At 38.0% G+C, this 14891-nt stretch overlaps 1 protein-coding gene across 1 annotated transcript in view; it reads right to left on the bottom strand.

Annotated features, from left to right (window-relative positions):
• Positions 1-1671: 1671 nt before the first annotated feature.
• LOC126298723 (uncharacterized) overlaps positions 1672-14891 on the bottom strand; it is a 131436-nt gene continuing 118216 nt past the window's right edge. Inside the window, exon 4 of the mRNA XM_049990152.1 lies at positions 1672-2131. Coding sequence (XP_049846109.1) covers positions 1929-2131 — 203 coding nt within the window. The 3' untranslated portion in view covers positions 1672-1928. The remainder of the gene's footprint in view (positions 2132-14891) is intronic.

Here is a 14891-nt window from a genome sequence, read left to right on the forward strand (position 1 = left end):
CTCCTCTTCTCCGCAATTCTATTCAATACCTCCTCATTAGTTATGTGATCTACCCATCTAATCTTCAGAATTCTTCTGTAGCACCACATTTTGAAAGCTTCTATTCTCTTCTTTTCTAAACTATTTATTGTCCATGTTTCACTTCCATACATGGCTACACTCCATACAAATACTTTAAGAAACGACTTCCTGACACTTAAATTTATACTCGATGTTAACAAATTTCTCTTCTTCAGAAACGCTTTCCTTGCCATTGCCAGTCTACATTTTATATCCTCTCTACTTTGACCATCATCAGTTATTTTGCTCCCCAAATAGCAAAACTCCTTTACTACTTTAAGTGTCTCATTTCCTAATCTAATTCCCTCAGCATCACCTGACTTAATTTGACTACATTCCATTATCCTCATTTCGCTTTTGTTGATGTTCATCTTATCCCTCCTTTCAAGACACTGTCCATTCCATTCAACTGCTCTTCCAAGTCCTTTGCTGTCTCTGACAGAATTACAATGTCATCGGCGAACCTCAAAGTTTTTATTTCTTCTCCATGAATTTTAATACCTACTCCTAACTTTTCTTTTGTTTCCTTTACTGCTTGCTCAATATGCAGATTGAATAGCATTGGGGAGAGGCTAGAACCCTGTCTCACTCCCTTCCCAACCACTACTTCCCTTTCATGTCCCTTGACTCTAATAACTGCCATCTGCTTTCTGTACAAATTGTAAAAAGCCTTTCGCTTCCTGTATTTTACCAATGCCACCTTCAGAATTTGAAAGAGAGTATTCCCGTCAACATTGTCAAAAGCTTTCTCTAAGTCTACAATTGCTAGAAATGTAGGTTTGCCTTTCCTTAATCTTTCTTCTAAGATAAGTCGTAGGGTCAGTGTTGCCTCACATGCTCCAACATTTCTATGGAATCTTGCTCACCAGATGGTAGAGTTTTGTCAGGACTGGCTTTCCCAAGGCTGTCAGTAGTTCTAATGGGATGTTGTCTACTCCTGGGGCCTTGTTTCAACTTGGGTCTTTCAGTGCTCTGTCAAACTCTTCATGCAGTATCATATCTCCCATTTCATCTTCATCCTCTTCCATTTCCATAATATTGCCCTCAAGAACATCGCCCCTGTATAGACCCTCTGTATACTCCTTCCACCTTTCTGCTTTCCCTTCTTTGCTTAGAACTGGGTTTCCATCTGAGCTCTTGATATTCATGCAAGTGGCTCTCTTTTCTCCAAAGGTCTCTTTAATTTTCCTGTAGGCAGTATCCATCTTACCCCTCATGAGATAAGCTTCTACATCCTTACATTTGTCCTCTAGCCATCCCTGCTTAGCCATTTTGCACTTCCTGTCGATCTTATTTTTGAGACATTTGTATTCCTTTTTGCCTGCTTCACTTACTGCATTTTTGTATTTTCTCCTTTCATCAATTAAATTAAGTATCTCTTATGTTACCCATGGATCTACTAGCCCTCATCTTTTTACCTACTTGATCCTCTGCTGCCTTCACTATTTCATTCTTCAAAGCTACCCATTCTTCTTCTACTGTATTTCTTTCTCCCATTCCTGTCAATTGTTCCTTGTCTTGATAAAATAAAATAATTTCTTGTGTGATATGTTTCATATAACACTTTACTTATTTGGATTAATTTATTTTCATATATCTTCTCTTAAGGGATTCATATGTAATATGACCTTGTAAATACATGTTTATTCAATTATGGTATGATATACATTTTAAGATCACTAACTCTCCATAATCAGTTGTATGAATATAAATAACAAAGTATTCAAATGCACATTCATAGATAAATAACATGAAAATTAATGGCAAAATTACTGTGACTAATCAGTTATTAATACTGCTGCTGCTGGAATTTTTTTTAAATGAATGACTCCCTGAGGTTTTGTCAGTCATGATAACTATAAAACACTTCACATGAGCACAGTTAAACATAGGGTGATTATCACAGAGCCACAGAAAAGAACAGGTAAGAAAGCCAGTTGTATTCTTGTTCCAGTGTTACATAATCTTGAACTGCATTTGTATTTTTCTTCATTATTTACTCTTTTCATCTCTTTGCTGTAAATATAGTTCCCATTTGTGTAACAATTTCTGTAGAACATTTCCAGATCACCTAGAACATATGACAAAATATTATATGATGATAACTAAAAATAGAAATAGCCACAAAAAATCCAAACTTAAAATAATAAGTGATATACAAGATGTGGCCATAAAAAAATGGGACTATTGCTGTAAAATGTTTCAAAAATATGCATATTTAGTTATTTTCTCCCTCAATATACATCCCTTTTGTATCCCTATAATGCTCCATGTGAATTTTCCATTATTAAAACAGTTCTGGAAGTCTTCCTCTGTCAGCTCTTCGATGACGCACGCTGTTTTTTATTTCACCGCTTCAGTGGACTGAAATCTTGTTCCTTTTAATGCAGATTTCACTTTGGGGAGAAGATAAAACACAAATGGTGCTAGGTCAAGTGGGTTAAGTGAGTGGTCTAACACTGGGAACCTGTACTTTCCTAGAAACCTCTTAACAGATAGCGCAGTCTGAGCTGGTGCATTGTCTTGATGCAGAACCAATGACTTTTTCGTCCACAATTCGGGTCTTTTTTTCTTATTTTCTCACAAAATTGGGCAAGAATCTCAGGGTAGTAATGCTGATTGATTGACCTTGAGGAACCCAGTGAAGATACACAGATCCACAAATACTGAAGAAAAAACAATCATCATCACTTTGATCTTGATTCACCCATTTGAGCTTTTTTTGATCTCAGTGATGTAGGATCCTTCCAATAAATGGGTTGGCGCTCAGTTTCTGGATCATAAGTGAAAAACCAAGATTTGTCATATGCTATCACTCTTTCCAAGAAATTAGGATTATTTTCAATGGTATTTAAAGTGTCAGTACAAACATTCCCATGAACTTCTTTCTGTTTGATCATAAAACTTTTCAACAGCAGTTTCACACACATATTTGTCATGTTAAATTGTTCACATTAAATTTGCATTATGCATTTTTTGTCAATTCCTACAGTCTCAGCAATCGATCAAATACTCAACCAATGGTAAGATTGAATCACATTACCTACTTTTCCGATATTTTCATCTGTTTTGATGTAGAAGGGTGTCCCAATCATGAGTCATCTTCAGCACCTTCTTGGGCAGCTTGGAAATGCTTGAACCACTCAGAAACTTTTGTACATGATAAACAGACTTTGACATGCACTTCGTTTAGTAGAAAATAGGTTTCAGTGGCAGTTATTCCACATTTTATGTGAAACTTCATGACAATTCACTGCTACATTATTACATTACCATTTTTCTGAAAAACAAAAGACACAGACACACTTATTTGTCTACAGACACCAGAGCAGGTGCATTCAACTGAGAAGGTTTCACACTTCACAACTATTCTTCATCCATCTTTGGCACATGTGTATTTACTTTGTCACAGTATCAGTCCCCTTAATTTATGGCCACACCTCATATGTCATCTTTTTCAATTAGTAGAGAAAAATTGAAGTTTGGCACTCTGGCTTACACTTATGTTATGTTGTAATTCACACTATATCAAACTAGTAAAACTGATGAGAAAAGTGGCTGACAGGGGACGGAATGTTTTATTCATCCATACATACAATTTTTGTGAAAACAACAGAAAAAATATTGAATATTGTGATGCCTGATGGGATATGTATTTTTTGACTGATATCATAATGAAAATAACTGCAAAATAATGTGAAATTTTATTTTATTCACATATTTGTTTGTTTATCTACCAGATTCCACATAACCATGTGAGCTGAAGCTATGTGTTCAAGGACTGAGTCAGAACATAGTTAATAGGATGATTAGAAAATTTATAAACAAAAGAATTAAAAAATTACTAAAACATGAAAACATGTATATAGTAAACAAATAATTAATATACTGCAGATAAAATTTCTCGAGTATGGTGACCAAGTGAGGTGACACTGTGGTTAGCACAAATGATATGGTTCAAATATGCATGAGGTCATCCAGATTTAGATTTTCTGTGGTTTCCCAACATCATTTCAGGCAAAAGACAAGATGGCTCCTTTGAAATGGCATGGACGATTTCCTTCCCCATTGTTGAAATGATCTGGGCTTCTGCTCCATCTCCAATGACCTCATTATCAACAGGACATTAAATCTTAATACTCCTTCCATTCTTAAGTATTGTGAGAAACTCCTGCACAGAGTAGAAGGAGTGTGCCACAAAGAAATATTTTTACTTAGGTTTGAATACTTGGTGTTTATCACTCTTTTTTTTCATTTCTCTGCTGCAATATTACTGAAAATGAAACCTGCTGGATTGCTTACTTCCTTCTGTACAGTGCTTAAGGTAGTGTTATCAAACTGCATATAGTTTTTCCATCTAGAATTCACTGAATGAATATTGTAATTTCTTTTGAATGACTCAATACTGTCAACAACAATTTCCATGATAAAATACGCATATGGAGCTGGCGCAGTTATGATTCCGAGACACCTAAACAATGGCTTACACAAAACTCATGAACTGACGTGACAGATCAGTCTGAGTGCCCTTTTCTGTGTTAATAATATTTTTGGTGAGTGCTAAGAGTCAACCAAAAATACAACTCCATATGAAATAATAGAGTGAAAATAATCAAAGTAAACAAACCTTTCCAGAATGAGATTTTCACTCTGCAGCGGAGTGTGCGCTGATATGAAACTTCCTGGCAGATTAAAACTGTGTGCCCGACCGAGACTCGAACTCGGGACCTTTGCCTTTCGCGGGCAAGTGCTCTACCAACTGAGCTACCGAAGCACGACTCACGCCTGGTACTCACAGCTTTACTTCTGCCAGTATCCGTCTCCTACCTTCCAAACTTTACAGAAGCTCTCCTGCGAAACATGCAGAACTAGCACTCCTGAAAGAAAGGATATTGGGGAGACATGGCTTAGCCACAGCCTGGGGGATGTTTCCAGAATGAGATTTTCACTCTGCAGCGGAGTGTGTGCTGATATGAAACTTCCTGGCAGATTAAAACTGTGTGCCCGACCGAGACTCGAACTTGGGACCTTTGCCTTTCGCGGGCAAGTGCTCTACCAACTGAGCTACCGAAGCACGACTCATGCCCGGTACTCACAGCTTTACTTCTGCCAGTGGCCAGTGGCAGAAAAAGTGGAGATCGTTCTTATGTAAAGATAGCAGCATTCAGTTTTTGCACAAGATCTTGAATATGATTTTCCTAAGAAGATCTTTCATCTACCCTCATTCCTATAAAACTAAAATGATCAACTGTACTGACTGACTGATTGACTGACTACATCGAGGCAATGAAATTTTTCTTTTACAAGAGTTCTATGTCAGAAATTGTATGCATTTTATTTTTTTGCAGTAAAGTATTAACTGTTCTCTGAAGGCCATGTGCTGATGTTACAAACTACCCTATTAGCTACATCATTTACATTACACTTCATGCCTTCCACAATAACACTTGGTTCACCTGTAAAGAAAAAAAAAATTAATGCCATGTGCAAAAAGAAACATTTTTTAGTCATCTGACACATTTAGTGGCAGATCATTGATATACATTCCAAAAAAGCAATGGACTGAGAGCAGAACCCAGCGGATCCCTCACCTCACCTCACCTGCCACCCCTCTCCCCACTTTACATGACTCCAGTCAGATTCAAACTTCTTCCTTTTCTGTTTCCTACTTCTCATATATGAAGTGAACCATTGTTTAGCTTTTCACATCATCTCATAATTTTCCAATTTATCCAAAAGCATTACATGGTCTACACAATCAACTGGTTTTGTTAAACCAAGGAAAATACCTACTTTCCTCAACCTATCATTTAGATATGCTGGTGCCTCACTCACAAAAGAGTAAATAGCATTATCTGTGGATATTCCTTTCCTGAAGTCAAACTGCAAGCCTGACAGCAAATTATATGTTTTTAGGTGTGCCAGTACACTCCTACACATTGATTTCTCAAAAAAGTTCGAAAATACTGGTAGCAAAGAATTTGCTAACTAATTGTCTGCATTATCTCTTTTGCCTCTTTAATGAAGTGTTTCAATCTGTCAGGAAATTGACCAGACATGAAAGTAACATCGTGCACGTGACTGGGTACAGAATTAATACTTGGTGTATTACTTTTCATAACCCTACTTAAAATTTTGTCACACTCTTCTTTACTGTCAGTCTTTACTGTATAATGATGTAATAGCTAATTCACTTTCATCTTTGCTTGTTTCCTGTAGCTGCATGTGGTGCTGTTGTCTCAGAACACCAGCTTTCAAGAGTTCCGCCTATTTACCAGTACGAATAAAATTTTTACTCAGCTTGCCAGCTATCAAAGAAGTGAATGAATTTTCACTCCACAGTGGAGTGTGCACTGATATGAAACTTCCTGGCAGATTAAAACTGTGTACTGGGTTGAGACTCAAACTCATGAGCTTTGCCCTTCATTGGCAAGTGGTCTAGCAATTGAGCTATCCAAGCATTACTCACAGCTTTACTTCCACCAGTTCCTCATCTCCTATCTTCCAGATTTTCACTGAAGTTTTCCCATGAAACCTGTGGAGCTAGGATATTGTGAAGACATGGCTTAACCAAAGCCTGGGGGCTGTTTCAAAAATAAACTGTGTACCAGACAGAGACTTGAACTCTGGACCTTTACCTTTTGTGGGCAGGTGCCTTTTGAAGGTATGTGATGGGGAACTGGCAGAAATAAAGCTGTGAGTCTTGCTTGAATACCTCAGTTGGTACAAAACTTGCCCACGAAAGGCAAAGATCCCTAGTTTGAGTCTCGATCCAACACACAGTTTTAATCTGCCAGGAAATTTCATACCAACACACACCACAATGTAGAGTGAAAATTCATTCTGGAAACATCCCCCAGGCTGTGGCTAAGTCATGTCTCTACTATATCCTTTCTTCCAGATGTGCTAGTCCCACAAGTTTTGCAGAACTTCCTTGAAATTTGGAAGGTAGGAGATAAGGAACTGGTATAAGTAAAATTTTGAGGATGGGTTGTGAGTTGTGGTTGGGTAGCTCAGTCAATAGAGCACTTTCCCACAAAAGGTAAAGGCCCCGAGTTCGAGTTGAAACAGAATTTTAATCTGCCATGAAATTTCATTGAAGAAGTGATTATTAAATATTTTGTACAGCTCATGTCGACCAGTAACTGTTTCATTGAATCCCAAGAGAAGTGTAATGTGTTGAGCATCTACATTCTGTCATGGTAGGTATTTCACAACTGACCTTACAGTCTTAAGTTTGTTCTGAAAGATCTCCATTCTCTTGGTGTTATACATTGTCTTATCCTGTCTGATGATGTTCCTCAGCATTTTACAGTATTGTCTGTAGTGACATACTGTTACAGTCTCTGTCCTTCATATTATGATACGAGGGGGGACCCAAAAGTAACCAGAATCATAATGCTGTACATCGTGTACTTGTAGAAGCAGCTTGCACTGCCAGATGGTTGTAGTAAGAGCTCTGCTGAGTTATTCTGCCATGCAGCATCACCCAACAGTAAGAAGTGTGGTTTCTTTGGCAGTTCTTTGAGTGTGCGTACAGTGCAGCTGTGACATGAGGAAATGTTAGCTCTTACAAACAATGTGTGGCAGTGAAGTTTTGTTTCTTGCTCAGCAAGAATGCAGCAGAAACTGTTGTGATGATTCAGACAGCCTACAAAGACCAAGCTCTTAGTAAAACGCAAATGTATGAATTTTTTTCTCAGTTTAAAAAGGGAGAAATGGTGGTTGAAGACCAGCCCAGTTCCAGTCGACTTTCAACTGCTTGAAGTGGAGACAACATTGACAGAATCCATGATCTCATCAGTGAAGATCAACGCAGGACAATCGACCAACTCGAGAACTTATCCGGGTTGTCCTGGAGCTCAATTCAGCACATCTTGACCATCAATTTGGGGATGTGAAGGGTGGCAGTGAAATTCATACCGAAGCTTCTTACCAGAGATCAAAGGGATCGTTGCATTCAAGCCTATCTTGAAATGAAGGACACGTTCAAAGATGCTCCACATTTTTTCAACAAAATCATTCCAGGTGATGAGTCATGGTGCTATGGGTACAGTCCAGAAAGTAAACAACAGTCATCACAGTGGAAGTCACCTGACATCAAAGGGATTGTAGACTCTGAGTTTGTCCCTGAAAACCAGACAGTAAACCAACAATTCTATTTGGAGGTTGTGGAATGGCTTTGCAGAAGTTTGTCACGAAAATGTCCGGCTTTGTGGGATTCTGGCGTGTGATTCTTGCATCACGACAATGCTCCTGCGCACACTGCTCTCAGCGTTTACCAGTTTTTGGCCCTAACGAAGACAACTACCTTGACCCACGCATCCTATTCACCAAATTTAGCACCCTCGGACTTCTTCCTATTCTCGAGGATGAAAAGAGACTTGAGTGGGAAGCATTTTGCGGATATGGAGGACGTAAAACGCAATGTCATGAAAGTGCTAGCAGGTATCAAAGAGGATGAATTTAAAACGTGCTTCGAACACTGGAATGAGTGTTTGGACAAGTGTATTAATGATAATGGAGAGTACTTCAAAGGAGATTAAGGTTGTATTTGAAAACAATAAAGTATAGGCTTTCTAGAAAGAAATTCCTGTTATTTTTGGGTCCTCCCTCATACAGCTCCCAGCTCCTGTTTGGTTCCTAAATGATACTCTAATTCCATCAGTGATACAAATCAGTGCTTCATATCTACCTGCAATTTTTTATGGAAGGAGCTATCACAGAATGTGACCAACGTTTGAAGAGATGTGCTATAGAGACCATTCAAGTTGTCTGCATTTTAGGCTTATTGCCAAGTTTGCCCTCCAACATTGGCTTAAATATCTGCACTGCAATTGTGCTCAATAACATACTGTAACAGTGCAACTAGTTACTTCATTTTGTATTTGTATGACAGAAATCCATTAACTATATTCCCATTTTTTATGTTATTTGGATAAAAGTGATCCAATGTGTCATTTAGATTTTAATATCATGATCTAAACATTAAAATGTGTTGTATTGTGTAATTTAGCTTTTCCACTTGCTAATGATTTTGTGATTTGGAATTATATTGGTCCCATCGCAATAGATACACCTATTTATTTATTTTATTTATTGATTTATCCATACACAGACAATATGAATTGTATGAATGTTGTCAATACACAAATTTACACAATAAATGCACGTAAGTACATGAATGTATACAAGCACAGATACAGAAATAGATACATACACTATTTGCTTTAATCCGTTACATGCTTGTACAAAGTATTTCAATATTGCACTGAACATATTGGAAAATGCCTCTTAATCATAGCAGTTAATCATTAACAGAATTATCAGCATAATTTATATATTATTTCCTTGAAATTATAAAACACTTTTCTAAACAATAATTTTAAGGGTATTTCTGAAGGTTTGTGTTCCACTTTTATACTTGATCTCTTGTGGAAATTTGTTGTATAGCTTAATTTCAGTGTATAGCACACAATTTTAGGTTTTTGTTTAGTTTTTCCTACTGAAATGTAAGTTGTGGCATGATCTGGTTCTATGTTCATTTACAGTAATGTTCATTGGCTACTGTTAAATATGTACTTCCTTATGTGGATCCCTGTTTATAAAATGTATTCACATGGAACAGTCCTTGTAATTGGTACAGCCTTATTTTGGTAGCTTAAAGATTGTTTGTTTATTCTGTCCATTTGTTCCTCAGGAGGCCATACCACAACTAGTTATAGAATGAACATATGTGAAATATGTTGTTCTAGTGCACATACAATGAATTTATTGTTCTAAGCAAGGGTGACTGTACCCCATGGGCAAGAGCCCCCTTCCCTCCCCCTCGCTCTCAAGGAGAGGAAAAAATATAGCACTGTCACGTGATTTTCTTTCATGAAAATGATTTAAAAGTTGGTATAATGCAGGTGTTTAACAGGGTTGGAACCAGAACTTTTTCATGGATACCAAAAGGTCACCATTTGTCTTCCAAAATATTAAAAATTCTGAATACTCCCAGATCTAGCCCCTTCCCCGCCCTAAAATCTATCATTTGGGTGCCCTTGATTAGTGCACAGCGTGCTGAAACTGTTCACTTTTTAAGGGCAGTAACATTCTGAATCCACTTTAGTTGTGAGTCAGCATGTATCCCCACAAATTTTGTTCTCGAAGCTCATACCATGAACTCTTCATTAACATTTACAGAGAAACTGTTGGATTTATTGCTTAGATGAAAATTAAAAATGTTGGTTTGTTTCTACATGCAGGGTTTATTTGTTGTTTTCTATCCACCTGTTTATATGCATGGGCATTTCTTCAGCTCTTTTTTGTTTAGTACACTTGGTGATTCATCACTTATTAGAATGCTACTGCCATCAGCAAATAGTTCTGTTTCACTGTGGTTTCCACTCTGGGGAAAAATCATTGATGTGTATCAAGATGAGTACTGGGCCTATAACACTTCCTAGCATGACTCTAACATTAATGTATTTGGGGTTAGAAAAGCATTTTGTGGTATGACAGGGTTTTATTGAGAGATCTCCATCCATTGCACTCTGTTTTTCAGGTACAAATGACACCTCTTATTTGCCACACCCCTAATTCCTGGTGCACCCTTGGCACAATTGTGTGTTCTACTGTATCACAAGCTTTGGTAAAGTCAAGAAAGATGCCATTTATGTGATTTCCTTTGTCCAGTGAAACTTTGTTAAGTATCCTACGAGCCTATTTTTCATTATGGTTTCTATTACTTTTGAAAATGATGGGAGTAAAAAGATGGGCCTATAATTTCTATATTTTCTGGGACACCTTCCTTATATAGAGGCAGGACTTTCGCTTGCCTTAGTATTTATGGGAAGCAATCTGTGGCGAAGGATTCATTTATAATGTGCACTGAAGGGTCTTTGATACTATCTATACAGTTCATCTACAAGCACACAAGCACATCATCTATACCTGATGAGGTTTTATTTTTTATTTTTTATGTTATGCCCAACATTGCTTAGTTCCTCCACAGTGGTGAATCACAACATCATTGTGTTTGATACATAGTTCATTGTTTGCAAAGGCTTTATTTTGTCAACCTCTGTTGTATCTTGGCAACTACATTGCTGAACTGTCAATTTGCAAAGTCTGCTAGTTTTTTGGGATCATCTATTGAGGTATTGAGGTACAAGTGTGCTGAAGTTGTATGTTTCTTTGTATTACCTTGTCTTTTCCTTTTCTTTTCTTCTATTTGTCTCCTGTTTGGTGACATGGCAGGCTGCTTTGAGTTTGTTTTCTGCCTTTTCTATAAATTTATCATTTGGGTTTCTCTGCCCAGGGACTGGGTCTTTGTGTTGTCCTCATCATTTTATCATCATCATTCATGACAGTGGCTAGATTGGAATGTCTAATAAAAGAAAATTGGACTGAAGTAGTTGTAGTAGTAGTGGTAGTAGTAATAGCAGTTATTGTTGTTGCTTTGAAATGCAGGATCTACATCTACACCTACATGAATACTCTGCAAATCACATTTAAATGCCTGGCAGAGGGTTCATTGAACCACTTTCACAATTCTCTATTATTCTAATCTCGTATAGAGTGAGGAGAGAATGAACATCTATATCTTTCCGTACGAGCTCTGATTTCCCTTATTTTATCGTGGTGATCATTCCTCCCTATGTAGGCTGGTGTCAATAAAATATTTTCGCATTCAGAAAAGAAAGTTGGTGATTGGAATTTCATGAGAAGATTCCACCGCAATGAAAAACGCCTTTCTTTTAATGATGTCCAGCCCAAATCCTGTATCATTTCTGTGACAATCTCTCCCATATTCCATGACATCACAAAATATGCTGCCCATCTCTGAACTTTTTCAATGTACTCCATCTGTCCTATCTGGTAAGGATCCCACACCGCACAGCTGTATTCTAAAAGATGACAGACAAACTTAGTGTAGGCACTCTCCTTAGTAGATCTGTTATATTTTCTAAGTGTCCTGCCAATAAAACACAGTTTTTGGTTAGCTTTCTGCACAATATTTTCTGTGTGTTCCTTCCCATTTAAGCTGCTCAAAATTGTAATTCTTATGTATTTAGTTGAATTTATGGCCTTCACTTTTGACTGATTTATCATGTAACTGAAGTTTAACGAATTCCTTTTAGCACTCATGTGGATAACCTCACACGTTTTGTTATGTAGGGTCAACTGCCAATTTCTGCACCATTCAGATATTTTTCTAAATTGTTTTGCAATTTGTTTTGATCTTCTGATGACTTTATTAGTCAATAAACGACAGCATCATCTGCAAACAACTTAAGATGGCTGCTCAGATCGTCTCCCAAATCGTTTATATGATAAGGAACAGCAAAGGGCCCGTAATACTACCTTGGGGAACACCAGAAATCACTTCTGTTACTTGATGACTTTCCATCAATTACTATGAACCATGACCTCTCTGAGAGGAAATCACTAATCCAGTCACATAACTGAGATGATATTCCATAAGAACGCAATTTCACTACAAGCCACTTGTGTGGTACAGTGTAAAAAGCCTTCCAGAAATACAGAATCGATCCAAAATTCATTGTTGATAGCACTCAACACTTCATGTGAATAAAGAGCTGGTAGTGTTTCACAAGAACAATGTTTTCTAAACCCATGTTGACTGTGTGTCAATAGACCATTTTCTTCGAGGTAGTTCATAATGTTTGAACACAATATATGATCCCAAAATCCTGCTGTATGTCAACGTTAATGATACGGGCCTGTAATTAAGTGGATGACTCCTACTAACTTTCCTGAATATTGGTGTGACCTGTGCACCTTTCCAGTCTTTGGGTATGGGCCTTTCGTCAAGCAAATGGTTGTATATGATTGTTAAGTATGCAGCTAATGCATCAGCATACTCTGAAAGGAACCTAATTGGTATACAGTCTGGACCAGAAGACTAGCTATTATTAAGTGATTTAAGTAGCTTTGTTGCTCCGACGATATTTACTTTTACATTACTCATGTTGGCAGCTGTTCTTGATTCAAATTCTGGAATATTTACTTCTCCTTCTTTTGCGGAGGCATTTCGGAGGGCTCTGTTTAGAAACTCTGCTTTGGCAGCACTATCTTAGTGCTTAGTATCTTCATTGCTATCCCACAGAGAAATCATTGATGGTTTCTTGCCGCTAACATACTTTACATACGACCAGAATCTCTTTGGATTTTCTGCCAGGTTTTTAGACAAAGGTTTGTTGCGGAAACTGTTAGAAGCATCTCACATTGAAGTCTGTGCTGAATTTCGAGCTTCTGTAAGAGATCACCAATCTTGAGGATTTTGCGTCTGTTTAAATTTGGCATGATTGTTTTGTTGTTTCTGCAACAGTGTTCTGACCCGTTTTGTGTACCAAGGAGGATCAGCTCCATTGTTTGTTAATTTATTTGGTATAAATCTCTCAATTGCTGCCAATACTATTTCTCTGAATTCAAGCCACATCTGGTCTGCACTTATATTATTAATTTGGAATTATCTCTCAGAAAGGTGTCAAATGAACTTTTATCTGCTTTTTTGAGTAGTCATATTTTTTGTTTATTTGTGGAGGATTTGGGATTACAATATTCAGTCTTGCTAGAACAACCCTGCGTTCACTAATCCCTGTATCTGTTTCGACACTCATTATTAACTCAGGATTATTTGTTGCTAAGAGATCAAGTGTGTTTTCACAACCATTTACTATTCCCTTGGGCTCATGAACAAACTGCTCGAAATAATTTTCAGAGAATGCATTTTGCACAATTTTGGATGATGTTTTATGTGTACTTCCAGAATTAAACATGAATTTTAACCAACATATTGAGGGTAAATTAAAGTCACCACCAACTATAACTGTATGAGTCAGGTATGTGTTTGAAATCAAACTCAAGTTTTCTTTGAATCTTCCAGCAACTGTATCATCTGAATTGGGAGTTCTGTAAAATCATCCAATTATTATTTTATTCCAGTTCCCAATAATAAGCTCTGCCCATACTAACTCACAGGACCTATCTACTTCAGTTTCGGGACAAGATAAACTACTTCTAACTGCAACAAACACACCACTGCCAACCGTGTTTAGTCTATGCTTTCGGTATACCATTAGGTTCTTCAGAAAAAAATTTGGCTGAGCTTATCTCTGGCTTTAGCCAGCTTTCTTTGCCTATAACAATTTGAGAATCAGTGCTTTCTATTAGTGCCTGGAGCTCTGGTACTTTTGCAACACAGCTATGACAGTTAACAACTGTTTTACTGATGGTTCCTGTATATACATTCTTGCTGTGTTCGGCCTGTGCCCGCATCATGTGGTCGTGCAGTAGCGTTCTCGCTTCCTGCGCCCGGGTGCCCGGGTTCCCGGGTTCGATTCCCGGCGGGGTCAGGGATTTTTTCTCTGCATCGTGATGGCTGGGTGTTGTGTGTTGTTCTTAGGTTAGTTAGGTTTAAGTAGTTCTAAGTTCTAGGGGACTGATGACCATAGATGTTAAGTCCCTTAGTGCTCAGAGCCATTTGAACCGTTTTTTGTTCAGCCTGCACCCTTTGGGACTGAAGCCCTTTTTTGTGTTTTCCCGAGATCCTCTAACCTAAAAACTGCCCAGTCCATGCCACGCAGCCCCTGCTATCCACGTAGCCACCTCCTGCATATAGTGGACACCTGATCTACTCAACAGAACCCGAAACCCAACCACCCTCTGGCGCAAGTCAAGGAATCTGCAACCTACATGGTCGCAGAACCATCTGAGCCTCTGATTCAGAACCTCCACTCGGCTCTGTACCAGAGGTCCACTATCAGTCCTGTTGACTATGCTGCAAATGGTCAGCTCTGCTTTCATCTTGCAAGCAAGAC

This window comes from Schistocerca gregaria, chromosome X (assembly GCF_023897955.1).
Source record: "Schistocerca gregaria isolate iqSchGreg1 chromosome X, iqSchGreg1.2, whole genome shotgun sequence".
Taxonomy (NCBI): Eukaryota; Metazoa; Arthropoda; class Insecta; order Orthoptera; family Acrididae; genus Schistocerca; species Schistocerca gregaria.